Source organism: Mauremys mutica, chromosome 4 (assembly GCF_020497125.1).
Source record: "Mauremys mutica isolate MM-2020 ecotype Southern chromosome 4, ASM2049712v1, whole genome shotgun sequence".
Taxonomy (NCBI): Eukaryota; Metazoa; Chordata; order Testudines; family Geoemydidae; genus Mauremys; species Mauremys mutica.
The window spans coordinates 61,298,600-61,325,788 of NC_059075.1; the positions used below are offsets into that span (position 1 = coordinate 61,298,600).

The 27,189-nt window shown below is 42.1% G+C and overlaps 1 protein-coding gene across 2 annotated transcripts in view; it reads left to right on the forward strand.

The window, feature by feature from the left end:
- CHP1 (calcineurin like EF-hand protein 1) overlaps positions 1 to 27,189 on the forward strand; it is a 37,185-nt gene that overhangs the window by 4,174 nt on the left and 5,822 nt on the right. Inside the window, exons 2-5 of one of the 2 annotated variants that reach the window (XM_045013896.1) lie at positions 3,880 to 3,991; positions 9,680 to 9,752; positions 24,401 to 24,481; positions 26,738 to 26,865. In XM_045013896.1, coding sequence (XP_044869831.1) covers positions 3,880 to 3,991; positions 9,680 to 9,752; positions 24,401 to 24,481; positions 26,738 to 26,865 — 394 coding nt within the window. The remainder of the gene's footprint in view (positions 1 to 3,879; positions 3,992 to 9,679; positions 9,753 to 24,400; positions 24,482 to 26,737; positions 26,866 to 27,189) is intronic. The other variant, XM_045013897.1, reaches the window with a different exon arrangement.

The window sequence follows — 27,189 nt, forward strand, 5'->3', positions numbered from 1 at the left end:
TTGAGCATTAGCTTTCATGGGCTACAGCCTACTTCATTGGATGCATAGACTGGAACATACATCAAGAAGATATTTATACATACAGAGAACATGAAAAGGTGGAAGTAGCCATACTAACTGTAAGAGGCCAATCAATTGAGATGAGCTATCAGCAGGAGAAAAAAAACTTTTGAAGTGATAATCATAACATAAGAACATAAGAAAGGCCGTACCGGGTCAGACCAAAGGTCCATCTAGCCCAGTATCTGTCTACCGACAGTGGCCAATGCCAGGTGCCCCTGAGGGAGTGAACCTAACAGGCAATGATCAAGTGATCTCTCTCCTGCCATCCATCTCCATCCTCTGACGAACAGAACTTTCAAGATGACCCATAGAAAGTGTGAGGATATTTAACACGGGGAAATAGATTCAATTAGTGTAATGACCCAGCCATTCCCAGTCTCTGTTCAAACCGAAGTTAATTGTATCTAACTTGCATATTAATTCAAGTTCAGCAGTCTCTCTTTGGAGTCTGTTTTTGAAGATTTTTTTGTTGTAAAATTGCCACCTTCAGGTCTGTCACTGAGTGGTTAGAGAGGTTGAAGTGTTCTCCCACTGGTTTTTGAATGTTATGATTCCTGATGTCAGATTTGTGTCCATTTATTCTTTTGCATAGAGACTGTCCAGTTTGGCCAATGTACATGGCAGAGGGGCATTGCTGGCACATGATGGCATATATCACGTTGGTAGATGTGCAGGTGAACGAGCCCTTGATGGCGTAGCTGATGTGATTAGGTCCTGTGATGGTGTCACTTGAATAGATATGTGGACAGAGTTGACATCAGGCTTTGTTGCAAGGATAGATTCCTGGGTTAGTGTTTGTTGTATGGTGTGCGGTTGCTGGTGAGTTTTTGCTTCAGGTTGGGGAGCTGTCTGTAAGTGAGGACTGGTGTCTCTCAAGGTCTGTGAGAGTGATATTATCAGCGATACTATTCCTGATGGCTTGTAGGCCATCTTTGTGTGGAATGTTAGTGTAGAGGGCTTCTACATCCATAGTGGCCAGGATGGTGTTTTTTGGAAGATCACCGATGGATTGTAGTTTCCTCAGGAAGTCAGTGGTGTCTCGAAGATAGCAGAGTGCTGGTAGCGTAGGGCCTGAGGAGGGAGTCCACATAACGAGACAATTCTACTGTTAGGGTGCCAATGCTTGAGATGATGGGGCGTCCAGGATTTCCAGGTTTGTGGATCTTGGGTAGGAAATAGAATACCCCTGGTTGGGGTTCTAGGCATGTCTGTACAGATCTGTTCCTGTGCTTTTTCAGGGAGTTTCTTGAGCAGATGGTGTAGTTTCTTTTGGTAATCATCAGTGGGATCAGAGGATAATGGCCTCAAACAAAGACAAACACCTACAAGATCTCTATCAAGCATTCTTAAAACTACAATACCCTGCTGATGAAGTGAAAAAACAGATTGACAGAGCCAGAAGAGTACCCAGAAGTCACCTACTACAAGACAGGCCCAAACAAGAAAATAACAGAGCGCCACTAGCCATCACCTTCAGCCCCTGACTAAAACCTCACCAGCGCATCATCAAAGTTCTACAACCTATCCTGAAAGATGATCCCTCCATCATAGGACCTAATCACATCAGCCACGCCATCAGGGGCTCGTTCACCTGCACATCTACCAACGTGATATATGCCATCATGTGCCAGCAATGCCCCTCTGCCATATACATTGGCCAAACTGGACAGTCTCTATGCAAAAGAATAAATGGACACAAATCTGACATCTGGAATCATAACATTCAAAAACCAGTGGGAGAACACTTCAACCTCTCTAACCACTCAGTGACAGACCTGAAGGTGGCAATTTTACAACAAAAAATCTTCAAAAACAGACTCCAAAGAGAGACTGCTGAACTTGAATTAATATGCAAATTAGATACAATTAACTTCGGTTTGAACAGAGACTGGGAATGGTTGGGCCATTACACTAATTGAATCTATTTCCCTGTGTTAAGTATCCTCACACCTTCTATGGGTCATCTGGATTATCACTGCAGACGTTTTTTTCTCCTGCTGATAGCTCATCTCAATTGATTGGCCTCTTATAGTTGGTATGGCTACTTCCACCTTTTTATGTTCTCTGTATGTATAAATATCTTCTGTCTGTGTGTTCCAGTCTGTGCATCCAATGAAGTGGGCTGTAGCCCACGAAAGCTAATGCTCAAATACATTTGTTAGTCTCTAAGGTGCCACAAGTACGCCTGTTCTTTTTGTGGATACAGACTAACATGGCTGCTACTCTGAAACCTATATTTTCTCCAGTTTCTGTTGGCTAGGAAGAAGTAAGTGAATTTGGTTTAAACATTGTCTATTGGTGGATGTTTGCCTGTAGAGTTCTCTCAATTGTGGGTGTCTTTCCCACCACTGAAAGTGGACCCCTTACAGGCAATGCAAACCCACAGTTGATAGTGTTAATTTAGCTACACAATACTCCATATTAGCTTTTGTACCTGGAGTGGATAAAAAAGATCTTTGTGGCAGCTTGTTTTTATTTCCTCACATGTTGAATTTAAAACTTAGGTTCAAGTTTTGGATTGTTTCATACTTAGTCTGTGTGACAGTCTGAGATTCATTCTGTGCATAATCATAAGTCTGCTGTACTTGTATAGTTAAGGCTTTCAAGAGGAAAACAGGTTAAATGTACCTTAAAACCCAGCCATCTGACAAGTAATCATCAGTAGATTCTTGTGTAACCACAGTAACTTCTGAACTTTTGATTCCTGAATTCCTTAGTCCAAGGTAGTGGTAGTACCATGCTAAGATCTTGCATGGCATTTTACAGGACTGCTGTTTTCCCCTCCCCCCTTAGTTCATGGTGATCAACTTGGAAATTTGCTTGGAACTTGTTTCAAGACCATCTTAAGAACCCCCCTGAAGTGCAAATGTCAGTAGCCAGTGTAAGAAATAGGGGAGAAGTCTGGAATGATGCCTGGTTTGGAAAATGTTGGTTGTTGACATTTGTTTTTTACAGGTCCTCAAATAGACATAGGAATGTTACAGTACTTGAACTATTAGGTCACACCCTTTTTCCCCTTGTGCTGAAATAATGCACCTAAACACTTAGGGTATACCCTATCATAGAATATCTGTTGCCCTGCCTGTGACCTGTCTTTTTGAATTTTTTGATCATATAATTATTTTGTTTCATGACTAATCAGAGATTACTATTGATCTGTCCCCTTCCTTTGTGTCTATGTGCAGTGGGAGGGGATTACAGAGCAAGTTAGGCTTGTACGCACAAGCTCACAAAAGAGAACTAATTGGGGAAACTCATTTCAAATGAATATCTGTTACACGGAAAACATACTTTCTCAAAATGCACTTTTGTTTGATAATACATCTGTACTATAAGGCTCTTAAACATGGGACACAGAAATATTAATCCTTTTGGTGCACTTACGTTTATTGTAGTAGTCCCAATCAAGGTGTTTAAAAGCAGTTTGCTGGCTACAAGGAGGGGGGGGGGGGGAGATTTCCCTGAAGAGAGTGCAAGAGTTTGTAGATGTGTAAAATTTAACTTTTAATGGAAAAGTTCAAATGGATTCTTAATTGCAAGGGACTTTCCAAACATGAAACAAATGTAAACGTACTCAAGTGACAGCATACCCTGGAGCACCGTAAGTGCTTAATGGAAAAAACAAGACAGTTTCTACCCCAAAGCACTTAAAATTTAAATTCTACAAGTGATCTAAAGAATAAGGATGACTAAAGTAGGAAATGTTGTCTTCCTGAGGCTGCTGATTGTTCAAGGACCACCGCTGATGCTGCTTGGTAAAGCTAATTTTACTTTGATTTTAACACAACTCAAATCAGTTTCACTGTTACCTTTCAGCATTTTGTGGATAGTAGTGAATATGCCAAGAATCTTGTCATTGTCACACTGCCATTCAAGAATGCTGAGGACAGCAGAGTTGAGCACTGCAGATTTTTATGGGGGAGCATAGGTAAGACTCTTTTACTAAAAATATTTAAAAAAAAAAGTTATGGACAGGTCACAGGCAGTAAACAAAAATTTACATCCCTGTGACCAGTCCATAACTTGTACTATATACCCCTGACTACAACGGGAGGGGAGCGGAGGGGGGGCAGGACCCTGCTAGTGCTGAGGGGTGGTGGGCAGCGGTGTGTGGCCCAGGACCCCTGCTGATGCTGACAGAGGGGTTGGCAGGCTCCCTGTAGGTGGGCTACCTCCACCCCAAGCGCTGGCTTTGCCAGATGACTCAGCAGCCAATGGGAGCTGCAGGAGCAGTGCCTGCAGGCAGGGCCGGCTCTACAGTTTTCGCCGCCCCAAGCAGCGCGCCGAATAGCCGCTGTGGGCAGGCGGGGGGGGGCAGTCCGTGTGCCCTTAGGGCGGCAGGCGCGTTTCCACGGCGGCAGCAATTCGGCAGCAGCTTCTATGTTTAGCTGACGCTGACGCGGATAGCTAAACATAGAAGCTGCTGCCGAATTGCCGCCGCTGCGGCAGAAACGTGCCTGCCACCCTCAGGGTACACGGACTGCCCCCCCGCCTGCCCGCAGCACCTATTCGGCACGCTGCTTGGGGGCAAAACAGGGACTGCTGCCCCTTTCAGAATGCTGCCCCAAGCACCAGCTTGGTATGCTGGAGCCTGGAGCTGGCCCTGCCTGCAGGCGGAGGCAGCAGGCTGAGCTAGGAACTGAGGGAGGGACATGTCACCACTTTCGGGAAAGCCCCCTGAGGTAAGCTCTCCCAGAGCCCTCACCCCCTCCTGTGCCCCAGCCCTGAGCTCCTCTCACACTCCTGCTGCTGCTGAGGGGACAGGGGGATGCGCTGGTGTGGCTGGCCATGGGGCTGCCTGAGCTGGCTAGCTGCACTGGCCACTGCAGAAGTCACAGAATCCGTGACCTCCATGATAAACTTGCAGCCTTAAACATAGGTGCTGACTCCATGGGTGTCCAGGGCTGGATGGGAAAAAAAATAGTGGGTGCTCAGCACCCACCCGCTGATCAGCTACTCACCACCTCCCTGCAGTGCCTCCCACCCACTGGTGATCCGCTATTTAGTGGCATGCAGGAGGTGCTGGTGGGGAAGGGGAGGAGCAGGAATGAGAAGAGGCTGGGTGGGGGTGGGAAGAGGTGGGGCCTAGGGTGGAGCGGGGGTCAAGCCCCCTCCAGGAACTCAGAAAGTCAACACCTCTGTGGGGGAGGGCTAGAAAGATAAGTTGAAGGAGGAACATATTAGTAGAGGCCTGACTTGCTTCCCCTTTGCAGCAGTCATGAGATTCTCAATGGGGAGAAGACAATGCCCTCTCTAATCCAAGGACAAAGTTTTCAAACTTATCAAGCTTCTCCTAGTTGGAAGGTGATCCAAAAGATGGTGCCTGAGTAGAAATCCTGGCACCTTCTTCCTTTCTAGTGGCTTCTAATTCTGGACAGTGGCCTGGACTTAGATGGTAGTGCATCCCTCTTTCCCCATCACTTAACTCTACTCCTCAAAAGTATGCATCTGGTAAATATTTAAAACTCTGGGACCTATCGACTGCATCTATAATACAATGAACTTCAATATTTGAAACATCAGAGCCAATTTTCTTATGTGCTTGCATTTGGAATTGTCATATTGCCCAACCCATGCTAACACTCAAGGTTGTCAAGGAAACATGGAGCAAACTGCTGTTGGCAGCCCATCCTAGAGAAGGGAACAGCAGAGTTTAAACAAATAACTCTGTGAAAGCACAAGCCTGATAAAAGAATTCAGTTATTGTATCAAGTCTGTGTGATTGGGACACCTGCTGAGCAACCTATTCAGGTAGGAATAAACATTTGCTATTAATAAACCCTATTTATCGGCTGTTGAAACAACTGAGTTGGCATGGTACTAAATTAGCACACTAAGGCCTGGTCCATGCTACAGTCAGGTTGACATAAGCGTCTTTGCCAGTGATACTTAAGGCTCCCAAGCCTCAGTCTGAGTATCTCTTTAACGTGTCTCCTGAAGCTTTTTGCAGCACATGATGATAAAACAGTTAACTAATCAGGATGCTTTTACAATGTTGTTGATCAATTGTAGAATACTTGGTCAGTCATTTTGCTGTGGGAATAAGATGTATATAAAAACAATAGTACGGTAAATTGAAAAAATGAATTCACACTACTGTGGCTCTTGGGTAATGTTTGTTAATTTGGCGCCTAAACCACTGAAATCTGAGTATCACTAGTCTACAATAAAATGTAGCTCCCACCGATGCAACTTACACACTACACTGACTTAACTCCACCTCCAAGATGCCCTTAAGTTGATGTGGTTTGGTGGATGCAATGTCAGTGTAGACCAGGGGTGGGCAAACTTTTTGGGGCGAGGGCCACATCTGGGTGAGGAAATTGTATGCAGGGCCGGGGCAGGGCGGGTGGAGTGCGGGATGTGGAGGAAGGGGCTCAGGACAAGGGATTGGGGCAGAGAAGGGGTGCAGAGTGTAAGAGGGGGCTCAGGGAAGGGGGTTGGGGTACAGGAGGGGTGCGGAGTGCAGGATGGGGCTCAGGGCAGGGAGTTGGGGTGCACGGGGTGCAGGGTGCAGCAGGGAGCTCAGGGCAGGTGGTTGGAATGCACAGGAGTGCAGAAAGGGGCTCAGGGCAGGGAGTTGGGCGCAGGAGGGTGCGAGGTACAGGCAGAGGGCTTAGGGCAGGAAGGTGGGGGGCTGGGGGCAGGAGGGGTTTGAGCTCCAGCCCGGTGCCACTTACCTAAAGTGGCTCCGGGGTGGCAGTGGCGCACACCAGGGCCAGGACAGGCTCCCTGCATGCCTGCCCTGTCCCCACGCCACTCCAGGAAGTGCTGCGGCCCCTGGGGGGGGGGGCAGAGGGCTCTGCGTGCGCACATGGAGCCCTTTGCCTCCCAGCCCGGGGGCTGCTTCTGAGAGCAGCGCCGGGCCCGCAGCACCGCCAGGGGTAATCCCGCGGGCCGGATCCAAAGCCCTGAAGGGCCGGATCCGGCCCACAGGCCATAGTTTGCCCATCCCTGGTGTAGACACTGCATTGCTTACAACAACTGTTGCTGCCTTTCAGAAACCATTCCACAATGCCCCACACAGGCAGTTAAACCAGTGCAAGTGCTCTTGGTGAGGACGCACTGTTACCCGCACAAAATTCTGTTACTTGCACACTCTAGGATAGTGGTGGGCAACCTGCAGCCCGTCAGTTTGTTTACACTGACGATCCGTAGGCGTGGCCATGGCTTGCTGTTCCCGACCAATGGGGGCTGCGGGAAGCAGCATGGGCTGCAGGGACGTGCTGGCTCCTGCTTCCCACAGTTCCCATTGGCTGGGAACAGCGAACTGTGGCCACTGGGAGCTGCGGGCAGCCGTGCCTGCGGATGGTCAGTGTAAACTGTCTCATGGCCTGCCAGCGGATTACCCTGACAGACTGTGTGTGGTCTGCAGGTTGCCCACCCCCTGCTCTAGGGGCGCCCACCTTTTATCCAGTTCCTAGGGCTCAAGGTATACTCTTTGCAGGTTTTCAGGACCTTTTATACCAGTGAAAGAGCCTTACACAGTAATATCCTGCTCCTCTATTTATTAACAATTACCAAGCTAAATACACATACTAAGCATGCAATGCTATGCTCACCAATCCTGATCATGCAGGCAGACTTTCCCTGTTAGCCAGGCAAGGCCAGTCTCATCTGGATTCTGGTTGCTGCATGTCAGTCTAGAGGTGAGTTCTTCCTCTGTTTCGTCTGCTGGTCTCCTTGGACCCCAGTTTATATAGTGAAACTTGAGTCCTGCTTAGCTATACCTTTAGCAACATTTTAGTAAAATGATTGGTTAATAGTTCTTTAACCAATCCTAACAACTGTAAAACAATCCTTTAACCAGTCATATCCCACCACCATAATTGATTTACACCTAGCAAAATTAATTATGTAACAAACAGTCGACGAACCAGACCAAGATCATACAGACACACAATAGACAAGTGGAGACCCTAAAGACAAAACAGTAAAGAAATGAGGATTTCACAATCACAACTATTGATAAGTGATTTCTTGCCAGACAGGACACTGTCAAACTAAATTTTCTTTAACCATCTTAAGATCTGTTTCCTTATCTGGTGGTGATTGGTGCTATTAGGACAGGATTGCCTTAACAGCCCAATATTACATTGTTTGAATGTAATTTAGATGGAATGTGAGGATGTGATTTTTCTGCTTCTTGGCTAATGGCTGCTGTTTTCCTAATAGGGCTGCAGACAAAGGCCTTCAGCCGTATAATATGGCTACAGGAAAAGATCTTAACCTTACAGCACACCGCTGACACAAGGAGTGTAGTGTGGATATGTTTTTTTTTAACCAATTGAATTATTGTGGTGGCTGTAAGTCAGCGTAACTGAAGTCCACTTAATTTTGTAGTGTACAGTTGCCCTTAATGTCACTTCTATAACCAAGTCTTGTAGAAGACTGTAGACTAAACATAAGGATTTAGGAAACTCCTTCTGTAGGTGTGTATTAAATTAGTACACATCTGAAATACCTAACAAGGTCTGAGCTGTAATGCCAGTGCAGACCTGCCTGTTGACTTGTGGGATCAGGACTCCAGAATCCACAGGAAGAACTCCCTCGCTAGAGTCTTTGTAAGATGTTAGATAATGTCTTTGGTAGTGCCATATCGGTTGTTGCCTCCAGTACCTGGGTTGATTTGAATAGTTTGTTTTGAATTTGGCATTTCTACCACTAATTGTAGACTTGTTGGGTATGTAATGTTTGTCTTGTCTGCATATGGGCTCCCTTAAACTTTCTGATCTGAAAGCTTTATTGTTCTTCTCTCAAAACTGAGCTCCTTTGCGTGGTCTCTTTTATTTAATTTGAATGAGTCCAAGTACAGCAAGGATCCCTGGAAACTAGTTGCATTCAGGTTCAGGCAGACTTTTTCAGGAGGAGCAAGTGGATTTGATGCATTCTTCACTGCCTTTATCCCCTTGCAGGCCCAGCTAGCTTTCCAGAGGAACTACCGTAGCTGTAAGCCAGATTTTAAAATGTTTTGCTCATCAGAAATATGGAAGAGATAAGAGCTTTGGTTTGTTAGTTTGGCAATATGGAAAATACAATTGAAGGATATTCACATTATATGAATTTAGAATGTGAATTTGAAAGCAAATTACAAGTCTAATCTGTCAATGTAATTTTATAAAAATGTGAACTTCCACTCTTCAAACCTGAGTGGGGATTTGGGAAGGGGTTGATGCAGTGAACAGAACTGACTTTTGGGGCATGAAAGGCTTTTGATTGTGGATTCTGACAATTTAGGGGTGGGGAGACACATATTGGGGTTGATCTTGGCTATCATTAAATTTTAACCTTGAAAATGTAAACTAAGCAGATTGAAAAGTTTTCAACTCTGGCACTGATAGCCTGTGGTCTTTAACAAAAGTAATTGATCCCCCGCCCTTACCAGATGTACAGCACTGGCCTCCTATTCTTTTTTGATTTCATGGGAGAACCCCAGACTTATTCCCTGCTATTGGGGGAGGTGGGAAGGGGCAGCTCAGCTCAGACTGCTGACAAACTTACCAGTGCTCTAGTGTTTTCATCTGTCTGTTTGCAGATGACTTGTTCAGTGTAATGAACCAATCTGGGTATGGGGTTATTGTTTAACTGACTTGTCTAATTTCCTTTTCCCCTCCAGTTTCCCACAGTCAGATCACACGTCTGTACAGTCGGTTCACCAGCCTAGACAAAGGAGAGAATGGGACTCTTAGGTAGGTACTTTCTACCATTCAGCTTGTGATAATCCAAGTTAGTTAGGATGGTTAATGTAATAAGATTTTGTACATAGATCTTCCCACCTGATAAATCAGGAGTCTTCTTTCTACTGACCTAAAATGAACATCTTAAAATAAAACAGTTTTTTTAAAATGTATTTATTAAATGTGTATAAAGCAGTTAGATATCTAGAGAGCAGCAGACAATTACAATTAAAGCACAATAAACCAGACAATGTTTTAAAATGTGTATAAAAATCAGTGTTTGACTTGTTAACATCTTTTTAAAAAATTATACCAAAAGGTAAGCTTGACAAGCCAGTCAATTGGCTGGTCAAGTAATGTCAGATATTCCAGGAAGAATGCCCTGATGTTGATGGCCTACCTTTATTTCATTATGGTACTGTTTGTTAGCAAGCCTACTTAAATGTCTTGATCACTTACTACGTACTGTGGGGGAAGGTGAACTAATAGAAAGTTGAGTGTCTTGGTTGTCTGGAATTTTCTCAAACATATGTTATTTATTTGAATACCAAGCCTTCAGTGTACATGTGCTTGATAAAACCACCTTTAACGAGTTTAAGATATCCTCCCTGTTCCTGAGAGTTTAAAATTTGATCTAAACTGAGTATGCACATTGGAGACTATAAAGTCTTACTTTTTTGTTACTCTTCTAATAAACTAGTAATTTAAAATATTTAACAGTACTGACCATATTGATCAATGTTTGACTCAGTTAACCAATTATTTTTTGACCAGTTATATGCCCAACCCTACCAAAAGGCTTCTTCCTCCAAATCAATGTTCATAGCCACTGCTTTGATCTCTCTCAAATACTTCAAGACCCATATCTGCCCATGTTAATGGCCTAATGGCAATGGGATAAGTAATCTGCTGTTGTCACTAGTATCTCTTGTTCACTTATCTTTTAAAAAAGCATCCCAATTAATATATTCAACCTTGTATTTGGTCACTCTTGTTATACCTCTACCTTACCTCCCCTCTGCAGCTGTGTTCTACACTCAACTGAGTCTTGACCATTTCAATGATAAACTCTCTGGAGGCTTAGGGGCTATTTTTGTTTAAATACCTAACACAAATGGTGGGAGGAGGTTCTCTAGGCTCTAATGTTTGTAAAACACTATGCACACCTACGATGCTGTGCAGATTTTCTTTTTCCTACAGAAATTATTCACATTGCACCCCTGTGTAGTTAGAAGAGTTCATAAGTCAGTTGCAGTTTTCTGAAACACCTTTAAAAACATTGTTAGGCTTAAAATATTGCTTCCCCAAAGCCTCAGCAAGCCTTTTCTTCAACACTAATATCTGCAGCATGAGGACCCACAAAACGGCAGCTTCCATAGTTGTATCTTCCACTTATTGTGAGTTTTGGAAATTTTCTGCCACTTACTCAATGCTCTTAGAGACAGATATGGGGGCAAGACATGCTAAACTTTTAGCTAAAACACTTTGCTATTGGGCTGTCAAATGATTAATCACAATTATTTTAATCACACTGTTATTTAAATGATATTCTATTTATTTTGGATATTTTCTACATTTTCAAATATATTGATTTCAATTACAACACAGAATACAACATGTACAGGGCTTACTTTATATTTTTGATTACAAATATTTGCACTAAAAATAATAGTATTTTACATATATAGAATTGTTTAAAAAAAAAAAACACTCAAAACCAAAACAATGTAAAACATTAGAGCCTACAAATCCACTCAGTCCTATTTCTTCTTCAGCTAATCTCTCAAACAAGTTTGTTTGTTTGCAGAAGATAATGCTGCCTGCTTCTTGTTCACAATGTCACCTAAAGTGAGAACAGGTGTTCACATGGCACAATTGTAGCTGGCATTGCAAGATATTTACATGTCAGATGCACTAAAGATTCATATGTCCCTTCATGCTTCAACCACCATTCCAAAGGACATGCGTCCATGCTGATGACTGGTTCTGCTCGATAACAATTCAAACAGTGTGAACTGATGTATGTTCGTTTTCATCATCTGAGTCAGATGCCACCAGCAGAAGGTTGATTTTCTTTTTTGGTGGTTCGTGTTCTGTAGTTTCCGCATAGGAGTGTTGCTCTTTTAAGACTTCTGAAAGCATGCTCCCCACCTCATCCCTCTCAGATTTTGGAAGGCACTTCAGATTCTTAAACCTTGGGTTGAATGCTGTAGCTATCTTTAGAAACCTCCCATTGGTACCTTCTTTGTGTTTTGTCAAATCTGCAATGAAAGTGTTTGTAAAATGAACAACATATGCTGAGTCATCGGAGAGTACTATAACATGAAATATATGGCAGAATGCGGGTAAAACAGAGCCAGAGATGTGCACTTCTCCCCCAAGGAGTTCAGTCACTAATTTAATTAACACATTATTTTTTAACAAGCATCATCAGCATGGAAGCATGTCCTCTGGGGGCATACAAATGTTTATCATATCTGGCACGTAAATACCTTGCAATGCCAGCTACAAAAGTGCCATACAAATGCCTGTTCTCAATTTCTGGACACATTTTAAATAAGAAGTGGGCAGCATTATCTCCCATAAATGCGAACAAACTTGTTTGCTTTAGTGATTGGCTGAACAAGAAGTAGGACTGAGTGGACTTGTAGGCTCTAAAGTTTTGCATTGTTTTTGAGTGCAGTTATGTAAGAAAAAAAACCTGTTTGCACTTTCACAATGAAGAGAATGCACTACAGTACTTGTATGAGGTGAATTGAAAAATACTGTTTCTTCTGTTTATCGTTTTTACAATGCAAATATTTGTAATAAAAAATAATATAAAGTGACCAGTGTATACTTTGTATTCTGTTGTAATTGAAATGAATATATATGAAAATGTAGAAAAACATCCAAAATATTTAATAAATTTCAATTGGTATTCTGTTTAACAGTGTGATTTTAAAAATGCAATTAATCGCGATTAATTTTTTTGAGTTAATTGTGTGAGTTAACTGCGATTGACAGCCCTACTTTGCTGCCATTCTTCTTCTTTTCTATAGAAGGTGCAAAAGACATTATAAAAAGTTTTCTTTTTGCCTGTTTATATTAAATTCAGGTCTTGTCTTATATGAAATTCTGTGGAGGACTGATAGGTATAGCATCAGGTAAACCATGCAAGTGAGAACCTGACTGAGACAGAATTATTTTTTGTTCAGATTGCTTACAGCTCTAACACCTGTGAACTTAGTTGAGATCCTTCTAAATATTCGTTGTCCTCAGGGCAAAACCTTCCTATCACTTTGTGGAAATGTATTTTAAACCAAAAGATGTTTTAGAAGTGAGTTCAGAAAGCTGCATAGGGTTGTAATGTGAATATACAGTCTGAGCCATGCAAGAAATCTCTCCGAAAAATACAAGACCAGACTTAACATTCCTGATATTTCTAAGATTTAAACAAAAGAAAATTTCAAGCCTTTTATTATACGAACACATTTTCTTTTGTAGGTCACCTCTAACTTTTATAAATACTTATCACAAAAGTTGTTTCATGATCCCCTCTTTGCAGCTGCTTCTGTGACTAAAAGGATTGTTTGTGTTGCTGCTGAGTCACAGGCTATTAATTATCTTGGTGATGCCTAGTGAACTTGATACTGGTTTGATCTGCAAATCATTCACTTATAGTTCATTTGCACCTTTTATTGAGCAAAGTATATAAAATACATTTAAAAGAACAATCAGGAGAGTGGGTGCCAAGTATCTGGGGTCTGGGGGGGCCATGAATGGTGTTCTTAAAAGTAGTTGTTCATATCAAAAGGGTCCAGGGTGTGAGTTCTTCAGTTTGTCTTCTGTGTACAACTTTCAAATGAGAACTACAAAAATAAAGTGAAAACTGAATTAAGCACTGTGCCAATCAACCAGGCCCCAGAGTTTCAAACAGAAAAGTTTGAAGTCGATTCTTCATAACACTTTCCCCTCTGACATTGTTACTTTCTGGTTTGCTAAATATATATTCACAAACAAAAATTAAACTTGTTTTAATTTCATGAGTGCAGTGTCTTGGTTATGTCCCCACCTGTTTTATGTCTTTACTGTTAACCTTTTCTTTGGGGTTGTTGAACTGTTACGTTAATACTGAATTGTCCTTCATCTACTGAGATAATTTGGGATTTCGGTTTTCTTCACGTTTGCTACCCTTCCATTTTGATGTCTCTTGCAAATTTGATCTACTGAATTCACAACAAGGAAACACGTAACAGATCAGTCATCCATTCAAAGTGTGAAGAATTGATTGGGGTTTGTTTAGCCAAATAAACCTCCAGAAACTCAGCCTTGGAATGGGCTATAACTAATAGCAAGCATCAGTTCTTGAAATCTGAGGGTACATCTACTGTGCAAGGGCTAGCCTATTCACACTAGCTTGAATGCAGCTAGCATAGGTAAGAGGAGCAGTGAAGATAGCACAACACGGGCTTCAATGTTTGCTAGCCCACTCTGTTCTTATCCAGAGTCTGTGCTAGGCTTGTACTACCCAAACGAAAGGTAGTGCTATACCGTCTTCACTGCTATTGTTGGATTTAAGCTAGCTCAGGTACACTAGTCTGTGCACAGCTTTTTTTCTCTGTAAGACATAAGTTGGATATCTATCAGTGTGAAAATTTTGACAAACAGATTTGCAGACCTCCAGGAAGCACTCCATAGATTGCGTTCAGTGGACCACTGTCTGAGAATGAATAACCTTGATCACTGACTCATTGATCCCAGTTGAAATAGCCAAGTGGGATCGTTGCAAATAGCTCTAGTTCAGCCTTATTCTTAAACTTCAGAGATGTGGTTTACAGTAAACCATAGCTTTTGGGGGTTTGCATCCTGAAAAGATGAGTGCTAAATCTGTTCTGAATTATTTCAGCTCCAAGCAAGATGTCGTGATCCTTATTAGAATAAGAAATTTAGTGTTAGTCTTATTTTTTCATTGGCAAAGACATGTTAACAATTGACTGAGACAAAATACTGTTGTAAAGGCTGTGTCCATGGAGTGGACATATGATTGAAGCTAGACTCCTCTAAAATTAGCAATTTTTCACAGGCAAACTTTGAAAATGGGTTAACCTTTTGATGCAAATTTTAGTGTTGCACTGGACACAAACAGAACCAAACACGTAGTCATTTTTTGTTAGAAAAAATTAGTCTCTACCAGAATGAGAATTTTTTTAGGAATGTTTTCATATGAGTTGAAAAGCCATTTATCCATAAGTTTGCCAGTTCTACTTCAAGATAAACAGGGAAGTGTACTGTGTTGGGAAACCATTTCTAACCCCAGTTATTTTCATGTTAATCTTGAATTCCTACACAGATGTACATAAACCTTTTTTTACTCTACCCAACAGTTCAAACATCAAAGTTAGCGTGTGAAAGTGGTGGCTGCTAAATAGACTTTTTTGGATCCAATTCACACCTATTTCCTCTGTCGAGGCTTAAAACTAATCCATTGAGTTTATACAAATAAATATATTACTGCTAGTTGTGGCCCAGTCTATAATAGTGTAGCTTAAGAGTAGAAACTTTTGTGGAAAAGGGAGTTCATTTGCCTTTACTAGGGTGAATAATTACTAAACTACTCCTGCAGTGTCAAACTCCCTGTCACATATTTGCCTGACCATTGGTTTCAAAGGGTATGTACATGACTGTAGCAAACAGTTTAACTTCCAGTGCTGATAAGGTCTTGGAGTCTGAAGTAGGAAGTTCTATGCTCAGAAAAATCATCCAGAACAAACAATGACAAAGGTAGAAAGTTGGAGATTCTAAATCCATTTAGTCCCAGAGAGGAGTGACTTTATGGATAATGGAATTGCACTCCCTTTCTATTCCAGTGCTCAAAACATGAGGCTCTGAAACTCTTAATTTATAAGAGATGAGTTCCCACTAAACAAGCAAGGGAAAAATTACACAATTCCAGGTCAGATTCACAAGCTCTGGGCTCTGGAGTACATCTGGGCAAACAGTTGGTTTTGGGTTTTTATTATTAAGTGGCAGTTGTTTTTTTTTAAAATTTGGAGAGGAAAAATTGGTTCAGATCAAACTGAACCTTTGTTGAATAGATTACTATTCTGAAAATTAGCACTGATGTGCAGCACACTTGCTCATGGTACAGAATAGAGTTGGTCAGTTCACCCATCAAATATTTTAAAGCACTATTAGAACAGTAACAATAACAAGGAATGATTTTATGGTCTCCCGTAGCCTCAGTCTTAATTATGCCTTATTACAGAAAATGAGTTAGTCAGCTAAGTTATTTTAACATAGAAATGTGAAAAACACAATGAAGTCCTAAAAATGAGAGAATGGCACCATGATGTAATCAATAAAAGTAGCTGCTGCCTACATCAGGGCATTGTTTCGGGGATATTTGTCAATATTTGACATGCACAAGTCCATGGGGCCGGATCTAATGCATTCGAGGGTGCTGAGGGAGTTGGCTGATGTGATTGCAGAGCCTTTGACCGTTATCTTTGAAAACTCATGGCAATCAGGAGAGGTCCCGGATGACTGGAAAAAGGCAAATATAGTGCCCATCTTTAAAAACAGGAAGAAGGAGAATCTGGGGAACTACAGCCTGACCTCAGTCCCTGGAAAAATCATGGAGCAGGTCCTCGAATCCATTTTGAAGCACTCGGAAAGGAAGGTGATCAGGAACAGTCAACATGGATTCGCCAAGGGCAAGTCGTGCCTGACCAACCTGATTGCTGTCTATGATGAGAACTGGCTCTGTGGATATGGGGAAAGTGGTGGACGTGATATATCTTGACTTTAGCAAAGCTTTTGATATGGTCTCCCAAAGTATTCTTGCCAGCAAGTTAAAGGATGGATTGTATGAATGGACTAAAGGTGGCTAGAAAGCTGGCTAGATGGTTGGGCTCAACGGGTAGTTATCAATGGCTCCATGTCTAGTTGGCAGCCAGTATCAAGCGGAGTGCCCCAGGGGTCTGTCCTGGGGCTGTTTTTGTTCAACACCTTCATTAATGATCTGGATGATGGGATGGATTGCACCCTCACAAGTTTGCTGATGACACTAAGCTCAGGGGAGAGGTAGATATACTGGAAGGTAGGGATAGGGTCCAGAGTGACCTAGACAAATTAGAGGATTGGGCCAAAAGAAATCTGAGGTCCAACAAGGACAAGTGCAGAGTCCTGCACTTAGGACGGCAGAATCCCATGCTACAGACTGGGGACTGACTGGCTAAATGGCAGTTATGCAGAAAAGGACCTGGAGATTACAGTGGATGAGAAGCTGGATATGAGTCAACAGTGTGCCCTTGTTGCCAAGAAGCCAACAGCATATTGGGCTGCATTAGTAGGAGCATTGCCAGCAGATTGAGGGAAGTGATTATTCCCCTCTATACGGCACTGGTGAGGCCACATCTGGAGTATTGCATCCAGTTTTGGGCCCCCCACTACAGAAAGGATGTGGACAAATTGGAGAGCATCCAGTAGAGGGCAATGAAAATGATTAGGGGGATGGGACACATGACTTATGAGGAGAGGCTGAGGGAACTGGTCTTATTTAGTCCGTAGAAGAGAAGAGTGAGGGGGGATTTGATAGCAACCCTCAACTACCTGGAGTGGGATTCCAAAGAGGATGGAGCGAGGCTGTTCTCAGTGGTGGCAGATGGCAGAACAAGGAACAGTCTCAAGTTGCAGTGGGGAAGATCTAGGTTGGCTATTAAAAATTGCACTGGAATGGGTTACCTAGGGAAGTGGTGGAATCTCCGTCCTACTGGTTTTTAAGGCCCAGATTGACACAGCCCTGGCTGGGATGATTTAGTTGGGATTCTTCCCTCTTTGAGCAGGGGGTTGGACTAGATGACCTCCCGAGGTCTCTTCCATCCCTAATCTTCTATGAAATTGGTTGGAATACTTGTGTGTCTGGACGTGAGTGTTTTACAAATGTACTGGGGGGAAGAAGGATTCTAGTTTTGTCTAAAATAAACAAATTAACTGTTTTTTCATGCACTGATGCAAATACCACATCTAGAACATAAGTATGGCCATACTGGCTGAGACCAATGATCCATCTAGCCCAGTTATCCAGTCTTTTGATAATGGCCAGTGCCAGATGCTTCAGAGGAAATGAACAGAAGAAGGCAATTATCGTGTGATTCTTCTGCCCCAGGTCATGGGCTTGCATCCCTGACCATCTTGGCTAATAACCATTGGTGGACCTATCCTGCAGGAATTTATCTAATTTTTTTAATCCAGTTATACTTTTGGCCTTCAACATCCCCCGGCCATGAATTCTAGCTGACTGCATTGTGTGAAGTCCTTTTTTATGTTTGTTTTAAACCTGCTGCCTATTAAGTTAATTGGGTGACCCCTGGTTCTTGTGTTGTAAAGAGTAAATAACACTTCCTATTCACTTTCTCCACACCATTCATGATTTTATAGACCTCTATCATATCCCCTCTTAGTCATCTTTTTTCCTAAGATGAACAGTCTGTTTTTTTAATTTCTCATGTGGAAGCTGTTCCATACCCCTAGTTATCTCTGAATTGAAAAAAGTATTGAGAAAGGCAAACCTTTTTTTGATATGGGTTGACCAAAACTGCATGGAGTATTCAAAGTGTGGGGGTGTCATGTATTTGTACAGTGGCATTATGATATTCTGTCTTTATCATCAACCCTTTCCTAATGGTTCCTAACATTGTTGGGGATTTGGGGGCGGGAAGCTGCTGCTGCTGCACATTGAGCAGATGTTTTCAGAAAACCCTCCACAAATACTCCAAGATCTTTTTCTTCAGAGGTAACAGCTAATTTAGACCCCATCACTTCAGATGCATAGTTGGGATAATTATTTTCAAATGTGCATTACTTCACATTAATCAATGCTGAATTTCATCTGCCATTTTCCTGCCTTGTCAGCCAGTTTTGTGAGCTCCCTTTGTAACTCTTCAATCAGCTTTGGACTTAACTCTCAAGTAATTTAGTATTGTCCACAAACTTTGCCACTACACTATTTGCCCCTTTTTCCCAGATCATTTGAATATGCTGAGCAGTACAGATTATTGGAGGACTCCACTCTTTACCTTGCTCCTCTGACCAGTTTTTCCTACCTTTTAACCAGTTACTGATCCAAGAGAGAACCTTCCAATGTATCCCATGACTCCTTACTTCGCTTAAGAGCCTTTGGTGTGGGATTTTTATGAAAGGCTTTCTGAATGTCCAAGTACAGTATATAAACTGAATCACCTTTGCCCTCAAAGAATTCTAATAGATTGGTGAGGTGTGATTTCCCTTCACAAAAGCCATGTTGACTCTTCCCCAGCATATAATTTTCATCTATGTCTGATAATTCTGTTAGTTACTATAGTTTCAGTTTCCCTGATACTGAATTAGGCTTACTGGCCTGAATTGCCTCTGGAGTGTGGAGGTTTTTTTTTTGTTTTGTTTTTTTTAAATGGTGTTACAATAGCTATGTCAGTCATCTGGTACAGAGGCTGATTTAAGCAATAGATTACGTACCACAGTTAGTAGTTCTGCAATTTCAAATTAAAGTTCCTTCAGAACCATCTGGTCGTGGTGGTAAATTACTGTTTAATTTATCAGTTTGTTCCAAAACCACCTCTATTGCAATCTGGGATAGTTCCTCAAACTTATCACCTAAAAAGAGTGGTTCAGGTGTGGGAATCTCTTCACAATCTCTGCAGTGACCTCAGACGCAAAGAATTCATTTAGTTTCTCCACAGTGGACTTGTCGTCTTTGAGTGTTTCCTTAGCATTTTGATTTTCCAGTGGCCCTACTGATTGTTAAGCAGGAAGCCTGCTTATGTTAAATTTTTGGGTCTTTTGCTAGTTCTTCAAAGTCTTTTTTGGCCTGCCTAATCATACTTGATTTGCCAGAAATTATGCTCCTTTTTTCTTTGCTCAGTAGGATTTGACTTCAAATTTTTAAAAGATGTCCTTTTGTCTCTAACCACCTCTTACTTTGTTTAGCCATGGTGGCATTTTTTGACCCTCATACTGTGGTGGTTTTGTTTTGTTTTATTTTTTTTTTAATTTGGGGGTGTACATATAGTTGGAGCCTCTGTTACGGTATTTTTTTTAAAAAAAGTTTCCATGCAGCTTGCAGGCATTTTACTTCTGTGATTATTCCTTTTAATTTCTGTTTAACTAGCCACCTCAATGTTATGTAGTTTCCCTGTTTGAAGTTAAATGCTACTGTGGTGGGTTTCTTTGGTAGTTTTCCCTCTACAAAGATGTTAAATTTAATTACGTTGTGGTCACAATTACTGAGTAGTTCAGCTATAGTCACCTCTTGGACCAAATCCTGAGGACTTAGGACTAAGTCAAAAATTCCCTCTCCCTTTGTGGCTTCTAGGACTAGCTGCTCCAAGAAGCTCTCATTAATGGTGTGTACAATTTTTTTCTCTGTATCCGGTACTGAGGTGATATGTTCCCATTCAATATGGGAATAGCTGAAATCCCCCATTAGAGAGGCTACAAAAACAGAAAACCAGTAATCTCCCTAAGCATTTCACCATCACCATCCTGGTCAGGTGGGCTGTAGTATATTCCTACTGCTAGTCTTATTATTCAAGCATGGAATTTCTATCTCTAGAGATTCTACAGTTCTGCATGTCACTTAATTTTTTTTTACTATATTTGACTCTATGCTTGCTTTTGCATATAGTGCCACTCCCTATCTCACCTGACTCATTTACCCATTTGTGATCCTTTGTATTTTTCTGCTTTGCTTTGTTTTTCATTTCCTCTCTCCCCCCATTCTTCTTCTAGTTCTCTCTTCCACTTCTGACATTTGTTTCCCAGCTCTCTGGCCTGGACTACACAGGGAAACTTCCCCAAAATTCTGTTTGTTTTTTAAACCGGCATAGACAAAGCTTTACTCTCCTTGCCAGTTTTCTCCTCCCTTTATTTCACTTTTATTTCTCGCTCCACTTCTCCAGTAGTTCCTCCTGTTTCCCCTTTCCTCACTTTTGAGAACTGTCTTCCATTTATCCACCACCACAGCTGCTGTCACATTCTCTCTTCAGTACTTTCCTCAGTTCTATGCAGGGGTGCTCACTGTCTTGTCAGACATCAGGGAAACAGCACTCTGTATGACCACCTAGTCAAGGAAGACAGAACATAAGAGCAGTAGCCTGTGAAAGAATGAGTGGCCAGTAATGGCCCTTCAGCTGCTTGGGACAAGGCAATGAGCTGGGTGTCTTCCCCCCCTCCCCATGTTGGGCTCTTGTGTTCCCTTCAGGAGACACATCCCACAGTTCAGAAATACATAGCCTACCTAGAAGCTACTAGTTTGCAGCAGAAACACTTGTTTAGTACTGAAAAATGTCATGGATACTCTTTATTATGTAGACGAATCAATTTGCAGTTAAAGATCATAGGCAAAGCAACTTTTAAGCAAGGTTTTAGTAGAAACAGGGTTCCTGGAAAGTCTCACTGGGAGAAGCCTGTTGCTATGGCACATGAACAAGGAAGAAATAGAACATCCAGTTTCCTGTAGGCTCCAGCCTTAGCCAGGTGAAGTAGGTCCCTAATGACTCTGAGGGGCCTTGGTGTATAAAATGAGGTACAACTTGCCTTTCTGCAGTCAGTTATTTTTATGACTGTTGCTGCTATTCCAATTATAATACCTACCCCATAATGTCCCCTTAATGAACAAAAATAGAAGTGGATTTGAAACCTAGGGGTTACTTGTAGTTAATTTTTAATCTCTCTTGCCATAAACCAGGCACAACATAAGGCTGAACTGTTGAATGTAAGTTTTCTGAAGCTGAAATTTAACACGCAAGGAATCTGTAATGTCAATGGAAATTTCTAGACAGGATGTGGGAGTAGTTGCTTTCAGTGGCTTGTACGCATTGGGAGGGTCCTACCAAATTCTTGGCCATGAAAAATGCGTTATGGACCACGAAGATTGGTCTTGTGTGCTTTTTACCCTATATTATACAGATTTCATGGGAGAGACCAGCTTTTCTCAAATTGGGGGTCCTGACCCAAAAGGGAGTTGCAAGGGGATCACAATGTTATCTTAGGGGCGTTGCAGTATTGCCGCTCTGTCCAGCTCTGAAGACAGTGTTGTAGTAAGAGCAGCAGCTGTTGGCCCGGCACCCAGCTCTGAAGGCAGCACCACAGCCAGCAGCAGCACAGAAGTAAGGGTAGCAGTATCGCAACCCTCTCCAAAAACAACCTTGTGACCCCCTTCCTCCTACAGCTCCTTTTTGGGTCAGGACCCCATCAATTACAACACCATGACATTTCAGATTTAAAGAGCTGAAATCACTAAATTTACAATTTTTAAAATCCTATGACTATGAAATTGACTAAAATGGACTGTGAATTTGGTAGGGTCCTACACATTGGTATTGGAGCCAAAACACTGTAGTTAAAATGGCTCTTATCCCAACGTAGATGCTTCACTACATCTTTGTTTAAATCACTAATGTATTATGCTCCTCATCTGTTTCAAATACAACAGTATTGAGGGGTTTGGGTTACAACATGGCCATCTATTTTTGATGTATAGATGGTTCTTAATCATGTCTCTGAAGATTAACACAGGCATGGGCATGCACAGGGCAGTAGCATTGTTCGGAGACGGTCAAAAAAACTGATCATTTCACCACTATACTCTAAGACCATAGTCAGTTTTAACCATGTTATGACACATATACTATAATTGGGACCAGTGTTCCATTTATATATCCATGTGCGGAATGAATTTTGTTATGTGCACTAGTATGGCCATGACACATCGCCTCCATATTGGTGCATGTAACAAATTCATGGGGTGGGGTGAGGCTGAGGGGTTTGTAGTGTCAGAGGGGGCAGAGGGTTGGGATGTGGGGGAGATTAGGGCTCTGGCTGAGGGTGCAGGCTCTGAATGAGTGGTTTGGGTTGTGGGAGGGGGCTCAGGTCTGAGGCAGAGGGTTGGTGTGGGCACAGGAGTGGGGCCAGGGATGAAGGGTTTGGGATGCAGGCTGCCCTGGGGCTGCAGTGGGGAGAGAGGACTTCACCTCAGCCCTCTCTCGCTGCAGCAGCTCCAGGCTGGGGGAGAGGTGCCTCTCCCTGGCTGCAGCAGCTCTGGCAGGGCTGGGCTGGGCCAAGGGTTGGGAGGGGCTCCTCTCTCTTGCCGCAGCAGATCTGTGCTGGGAGAGAAGAATCTCTCCCTGCTGCAGCCCTGAGCCCCTGCGCGAGGCTTAATAGGCAGCTGCGTGACCACACAGAGGGAACTTAAATTGGGACCCCAGCAATAGTTATGCTACAGCTGGGTCTGCAAGTATATCATCAGCAGGAGAAATTTTAAAACTAGACTGGAAGAGCACTAGAGAACATTGTGGGGAGCAGTTCCCCACTGGCAATAGGTGAGACTAGACTCCATGGGTCTTTCTGTCTAATGTTTATAGTTCTGTGAAGTGGTAGCTCATAATGTTCAAGTTCCTGCATTACTAGGTTTGGTGCTTCGAGAAGCTTGAACTGACTGTATCTGGTATCGCCACTTCATTTGCTTAAGACAGTTTTCAAAAGCAACTAGTTCTTGAGTGCCCAACTTGATACCTTTTAGCTGAATTTCAGAAGGGCTGAGTGCCCAGAGCTCCTGTTGATTTCAAGTGGAATTATCGGTGTTTAGTATTTCTGCAAATCTGGCACAAGGTCACAAATTGGGCACCCAACAAGGAAGAGTTTGAAATTATTGCTGCTTGCCAGAAATGTGTTTACATTTTCAACCAGCATTTTAGTATGTCTTGACCTCTACCACTGATTAATACCTTTCCAGCTACAGGTCTAAATGAATAAGGAAGTCTTGTACCAATTACTGACAGTTATACTGGTCAGACTTTTTTTTTTTTTTTAACAAACAGCAGTATAACTATAAAGGTGCTTTATTGTTGCTTATTTTGCGTTCTTAATTTGAATAAGCTATACAAGTGAACAGTCTTTTATACTATAATTTCGTCCACCGGTGTAGTTTTTAAGCAGCACAGCTATTTCGTTTAGATGGGCGCCTATAGAAAATGGCTACTGTTCTAAAGTAGGGAAAACTTCCTGTTCGATACAGGAAACAAGCTCAACTTTAACTTCCACAGCATTATATAAATATCTTGCTCATACAACAAAGGGTCCAGACAGAAAAATTTAAAATTTAAAACCTGAAAATTGATTAGTGGCTTTTGGGGATATCAAGGCTGTGATACATCGCTCCAGATAAATTAATTTAAAGTTCCTTCCAACTCAAGTGACTCTGTTCCTAAACACAATTTACTTTAGTTGTTGCTTGCTTTTCATTATGTTGCTTTCTTTTATTGTAGTTGCATATTGTCCAATCATTCTAAAGGGATAACTAAAATTCTTTGGTAGAATTGCTTGCACAAATTGGTATTTGCTGTATCTGAGAAGTGGTATTAACTTGATAAATTAGCACTATTATAGGCGTGTAATGTAATACAAGCTCAGCACTATTCTCCTTATCTTGGTGCCATTAATAAACTTTTAACAGCTATTGCACTATTATGGTTGGAAAGCAAACAGCAAAGTACTTTTCCGAAGAAGTAAAATCCAAATGGGTATGCTGAATTGTGGATCCTTTCATTAGACTTTACTCAGTCTTTATGCAACTTTCTCTACAGCTAAGTTTATGAAGACTCTCATATTCTTGCTTCCCTTAGCCGTGAAGACTTCCAACGGATTCCTGAGCTTGCCATCAACCCCCTTGGAGACCGGATTATCAATGCCTTTTTCCCAGAGGGGTAAGTTCCTACTGAATGCATTTCCAAATGGTCTACAAGTTTTGTGACAAACATTGCAAAGTTCTAATCAGAGGTATGTGTATGGCTAAAGCATGGGAGTAGGAATTAGAATCTAGGTATCCATCTTCAGTCTTGCCATGGATTTGCTGTGAGACTTTGGGCAGTCACTTAACTTCTCTTGAATGGTTTCCCATCTGTAATATGGGGACATTTGCCTACCATACCAGGGTGTTATGATCCTTAATCAGTACTCAGTTCTGGGTCACATGTCAACCTATTCTCCATTCCTGTTTCATGCTGCTGAATGCCTCCGGTGAAAGTCCAGGAGCCTTGAAATATGTTAACTACTTATGTTGGAACAGATTGTTTATCTTGTATTTAGCTGTGACACTGAGTACATTTCTCAGACCTAAAGAACAGCTCTGTGTAAGCTTGAAAACTTCTCTCTCATTAACAGAAGTTAGTCCAATGAAAGATATTACCTCTCTCCCACTTTCTCTAATATCCTGGGACCAATATGGCAACAACAACCCTGCATAGAGGAGCCAATAGAGACTTATCGGCTACAAACGCACTTCTAGCACTAGTATCTCTTATCAAGCAGCTTTACTCCCTAATTGTCTGGTTCTTCACCTTTTGGACTTTCTTTAAACCACGTTACCCTCCTCCCAGAATCATAAACGTCAATGAAAAGTGACATTCAAGTGTAAGCTGCCTTATCCTGCACCCCAGTCTCCAGCTTGGCAGACTGTCAATCCATCAGCTATAAGGCCTCTTCTTTGTCCTCATTCTTCTTGCTGTCTTGACATAGTCAGTCGGACCCTTCTAGAGACACTTTCTCTGGGATTCAGACACTGCTCTTCTAGATTACTTTGATCCTTCAGTATCTTCTTTGGGGGCTCCTCCTCTTTCCCTTTCTTTGTAGGGGTTTGTCCTTGGCCTTCTCTCAATAGGTAATGTCAACCTGCTACATGGCTTCTGCTGCCACCTGAATACTGATTCTCAAATCTGCATCTGACATCTTGGATACCATACCACCAGCTAAAACTTAACATGACGAAAACCAGACTCTTCTTTCTCTTCCCCTCAAACTGTTTTACATCTCCAAAATTATCCATTCTTATTGCCACTGCCAAGACCCTTGTCCAAGCCCTTGGATTTCTTTTGCCTTGACTTTTGTAATTTCCTTTGGGCTCACTGATGTTCTCCTCTTTCTTGCCTCTGCACAGGTTGTAGTTGCTTCACTGGCTTCTCACCCTCCAGTTCAGTAAGCTCCTTGCCTTGAATGTCTAGCATAAACTGCATTTCATCTGTCTCCTCTCCACTTCACTTTGTTCAGAGCACCTTTGCATCATTCTCTGTGTTCTCCTATCTTTCTCCTTCCAAGCTGTCTCATGCACCTGGAACTCCCTTTTCGGTCCAGTGTGTCAGATCTCCACCCTTCTCCCCAGTTCCTCAGCATTGACCCACTAAGGGAAAAACAAGATTGACTTATGCCTTTCTTCCCCTTTTGTTGGATAAAAAGGGCTTGAAGAGGTGGTCATAGGTAGTGTGGTTTCCTATGGTAAAAAGCTTTGGACAAAATTTCAATAAATTATTTTGGGGATCCGAAATTTCTGAGCTGCCCAACTTTAGGCACCTTTAAAGGGGCACAATTTTGAGAAAGTGGGAGCTCACGCTTCCTGAATTTAGAGTTCTTTTAAGGTGTCAAATTTGATACACAAAGCTAGTAGTCATTTTTAAGAACCAGTGCCTGATATTTTGAGATTCTACTTGCACAGACCTTTGTGTTCATTTCTAAATTCTGGTTCCTCATTTTGTGCTTCATCTAAGAAATTTGGAAATGTTTTAGAAACCTTAAACCCCTTACAATGCTTCTGAGGTGAGTAAATATACCTAAGTGACTTATCAAACCTTACCTTAAGAAATCTTGTTTCTTTTTACTACATCACACCACATCTCCTCTCTACATTGTATCATGTATCTACCAATAATTCTGCTACCGCTCTTGAAAACACTTGCTGTTCCTGGATGACCACAAGGAAACTTCCTGTGGTCACCCTCTACTAAAGGAGACCAAGAAGGCAAGGGGTTGCTGGATGTAAATAAAAACTCTATAGAACACTCAATTAACTTGCCCCTACAGAAATGTCATGAAGGGACATGTTTGGTCACTGAAGCTTGTGTTCACATCTGGAATAGATAACATGTATTATGCTAAATTTTAGACAATTGACCTGTTGTAATACCATGCAGAGAGGACCAGGTGAATTTCCGTGGATTCATGAGGACTTTGGCCCACTTCCGACCCATTGAAGATAATGAAAAAAGCAAAGACCAGAATGGACCAGAACCACTCAACAGCAGGAGTAACAAGCTGCACTGTAAGGAACTTCACACTCTACCTGGACAATTCCATTCCTTGGCCTCCTGCCTCTTTAGTCTTCCACCCTTATGTTTCCTGAGAGAGTGACCCTACACAAAGACACTGTCTGAACTGACATACTGCAGTACTTATTTTTAAATACAAACTGTCTTACTAAAACCTGTAAGTAGTAGATTGTAACAGAGGCTGCCATAGACATTTCAGAAGCTACTGGGATATGTTGAAGCTCAGTAAAAGGGCCTTACATACAGGGATTCTCAGAGCTCACTGGAGACTTGATTATGCTGGACTAATTTCAGCTCTTTCCTAAATGTCTTACGAT